The sequence below is a fragment of the Elephantulus edwardii genome, unplaced genomic scaffold (genome assembly GCF_000299155.1).
Source record: "Elephantulus edwardii isolate Elephantulus edwardi_28Jun2011 unplaced genomic scaffold, EleEdw1.0 scaffold00085, whole genome shotgun sequence".
Taxonomy (NCBI): Eukaryota; Metazoa; Chordata; class Mammalia; order Macroscelidea; family Macroscelididae; genus Elephantulus; species Elephantulus edwardii.
The window spans coordinates 10868353-10872363 of NW_006399835.1; the positions used below are offsets into that span (position 1 = coordinate 10868353).

Here is a 4011-nt window from a genome sequence, read left to right on the forward strand (position 1 = left end):
TGTGACCAAGACAAAGGTGGGTGACTTTTAGTTTGTGGCCCTCCGGCCAGTCTTTCATTGTTTTTGTTCAGACATTCCTCTAGGTCATATAGCCCTGGTGTACAAGTTGCAGTCCCGCGGTCACTTGTGGTTGCTGTGAGGCTGAACACTGTGACACGGATGTGTCAAGTGCGTTAATGGTTGGCTACCCAACGCACACAGAGAGTGGGGTGGAGCTCCCCGATGAAAACAAGCGTGGAAGGAGGAGTAGCATCCACTTCCATAATGGCTTGCCTCCCTATGAACCTGGAGAGAGAATGAAAGGCACCCAAGCATCTAGGACTCTCCTTCATAGGGTAGCTATGAGTCACCTGCGACTCGACGGCACTTAACAACAACAACAACATATATTTATTTTATATGTGTGTGTATGTGTGTATGTGTGTGTGTATGTATATATATATATATAACCACAGATTTTTATCTTGTTTCTTTCATGGCCATATTATGTTCCCAATGAATAAACTAAATTAATCCAGTATTCACTCATGTCTTGCATTCCCACTGAACCCTTGGCATAAAATACATATAGGACAAATGTTTCCCGGTTGAAAGAGCAAATCCCATTTCAAACTGTTTATGTGATGCACATCTACTTTCTATATAAAAATGAATAGCTAACATTTTATAACTCTTCAGAGTACATCAATTCCACAATTAAACATAAAGCTGCAAGCACATACGGGCATCAGGAAGGGGCAATCATCAGCCCTGCAGAGTTTCGTAACGCAGTGCAGGAAGACCGTGGACATTTTCTGATTTTTGTGTTTCACAAATCGGAACACTTCAAAGGAAAACCGACCCCGCTGGCTTCTGCCATTTTCGATGACGGTGGTCTGAGGGTCTTTGTCACAGCTATAGGAAGGGATTTGAAAACATATCATCATTAGAAGGTAACAAACTACTGAGTTGCTAACTCATTTGTGAAGTATTAAGGGAACACCGTTTAAGGGGACACTGATATATAACAAACCATACAATGTTACAAATACTTCTAAGAGCACATGCCTACACAATTGTGAGAGTAAAAGTGCAACTTTGACCATAAAATTGGAAATAACTGTTTCTTATTAATTAGTAGTATGTAATCTTATGATGATTATACCTTCATTATGTTAAAAAAACCCTAAATAATAAAATATACATATACTAAAAAGTCTCATTTATTTATATTTGTCCTTATTTACACTTCACATATCCATAAAATTCCTGCCAGTGGGATTAATGTTAATGTATTTTACAAGGATATATACAAATGCAAAAAAAAAAAAGAAAGAAATATATTCTTGTGTTCCTCTGAAACAATTGATAGCATACTATCTTCTATTTTATACTTGGCCTTTAAATATTTAGCAATATACATACCTTAACTCAATACTTAGTAGACTCGTTCTTTGTCACAGCTGTATAGTATTTAATTAAACAGTTGTTCTCCATTTTTTATTGTTTTCAATGCCTTGCTTTTTACAAACAATTCAATTGTAAATAGCATTGCACACAAATTATTTTAACTTATCAAAGACTATGTGTAGAATGTAACTGTAATATTAAATAGATATTGCAATGTTGCTCTCCATAATGGTTGTTTCATTTGGATAGTCCAAATAACATCCCTTTTTTAAAAAAGAAAAAAATATTTACCCCAAAGTCACTAAAATAAAGTTGAAGCACTACTTTCAGCTGATCTTAACTGTTTGTCAACACTTAGAAATATTTTAGGTCTTATCTCTGTAAAGTTCTAGTTTCACTGAAAATGGAGTTAAAGAAATTTTTTAAAGTCCCATTTTTCATTCTTTAAAATTCCCAGTAAGACTAAAAAAAATAAATAAAAAATATGAGACTATAAAAAAAAATTCCGTGTAAGAATGATTAAAATATTAGATCTATGCAGTCCCTCAGGTAATGGGGATAGGCTTGTCAGAGACAGTAAGATTGACAAGGAATAGGGCAGGGTTTAGGACTGTTGTACATAGGGTCGCTCGCTATGGGTAGCAGGCGATTCAGCCACACATAACAAGCACAGTCACCATACTCACACCAGAAGCTAGATGTTCATATTCAAAATTATCAGTACATTATCACTAAGGGATACATTTTAGGAAATTAAAAAACAGAAAAATATCCACAAGTCTATATAAATAACTACAGTGGCTCTTTCAATCTATTTCCTGAGTCTTTTCTGTATGTATGACAGCTAAGAGAAGTGTATTATATTTACAATGTGTACATTCATTCATTTACTTTGCATTTTAATAAAAGGGTCTTTTTTTGTCCTTATACAAGTAACTTTTTTTACTTACTGGTGCTCCATAAATCCCCTAGGTATTACTGTTGAATACACAGTGTGTCTCCAAGTTTTATTATTTTATATCACTGATAGTCTTGAGCATGATGAGTATTTTTTAATATGCTTCCTGATATGTAAATACAGAATCAAGGAACATGAAACCTGTACAGCTTCTGATACATTGTGAAAATCTCTTCCCCCAAGAAATGTCACCAAAATTAACACTTCCGGCAATAAGCTATAAATGCCAGTTTGACCATGCCCTCTGAACATCAACTTAACCTTGATTAGCCAATAAACCATATTCTGTTGGTTTCCCATCATATTACTCCCATCATGTGTCAATAAGCAGCAGTAAACCGAGCCAAGTACATTTGATAAGCATGATTAGAAGCCATTGCTTGGCTCTCCAGTCTATTCTTCTGTCAGATAAAAATGCTGAAAGAGAACTAGATGATGGAATGTTTTTATGATCAATGTCTCCTTTTCCCCAGATGTAGATTGCATTCACTCTATCACTGTCTATTGGGAAATGAAGTTGAAGCTATTGACTCTGATAGAATAGGAGGGGCAAGCTCTATGTTCATATTAAATACTGATAAATGAATAAAAGCATCTGGGTGTCTAAATTACCCAGATCATTATTTCAATTTACTCTCTTCTTGACATATGATGAAGTGGTCTACCCACAGATAGTGGCCCCTACTACCTTTTTCTTACTGACAGTAATATCCAAACCATGCTTTTCCTAAGACAGTGAGATATTCCCACATCTCCAGACATGAATAAAACATCTTTGGTGGGGGAAACTTGCTTGCAACCCTCATTCAACAATAGCCTTATCAGCACTTTGAGTTGAAACTATTTTGGACTTTTATACTTGCAGTTTAGTTGAGACTATAAGTTCAAACTATAAAAACCTACAATTTAAAAGCTATAGAAAAATCCTGTCATTTGTTTTCCTGTCTTATATCTTCCAATTCAATTTATTACAACTGGGTCTTTCATATAATTATAAGACTTATACCCCTACCTAAGGAAGAGATCGTATCGTATATCATCGCTTGGGTTTCCTGATGGAGTGGTGTAGCAATAATCCATTAAGACATTCCATCTGCAGAAGGTAAAAATAATCAAGATTAGAGTATACTTTTGGGTGTTTATAATCCAAGGAAATAAATAATAATAAATCTCTTGTAATACAAAATATAGTTTTATGTTAACTTCTATTTATAGACTTCTGGTTTATTAGAACTTTTTCCCAACTTCAGGGGATTTGAAAGTGTGCAACAAAGAATTAACATCTTCATGTCAAGTGGAGTTATGTCTAATGCCTTGCCATATGATAGTGCTCTCAGCATCAAGAATGGCCAAACTGAATGCCCAAAGTTTGAAAGAAACAGAACCTCAAAGTGAACCACACAGAATCTTAGAATATATGTAAATAATGATCCTTCATTTCTACAAGTTTGTATCTCTGACTAAAGACAAAATACTAGAATTCTAAATACAGCAGATAAGTTTAGGGTATAAATTATGTGCTAAATATTATATAATTTACAATCTGCCGTTAGGGACCTCTCAAACGTACTCAGGAGCAACAGTGTCTCTCTGGAGACTAAGGTGCGCCTGATACAGGTCATGGTATTTGCAATCGCTTGTTATGCATCAGAGAGTTGGACAAT

The 4011-nt window shown here is 34.9% G+C and overlaps 1 protein-coding gene across 1 annotated transcript in view; it reads right to left on the minus strand.

Moving 5' to 3' along the window:
- The window catches only part of ZPLD1 (zona pellucida-like domain containing 1), a 60954-nt gene that overhangs the window by 10038 nt on the left and 46905 nt on the right, over positions 1-4011 (minus strand). Inside the window, exons 6-7 of the mRNA XM_006890004.1 lie at positions 3360-3440; positions 723-894 (exon numbers count right to left, since the gene is read on the minus strand). Coding sequence (XP_006890066.1) covers positions 723-894; positions 3360-3440 — 253 coding nt within the window. The remainder of the gene's footprint in view (positions 1-722; positions 895-3359; positions 3441-4011) is intronic.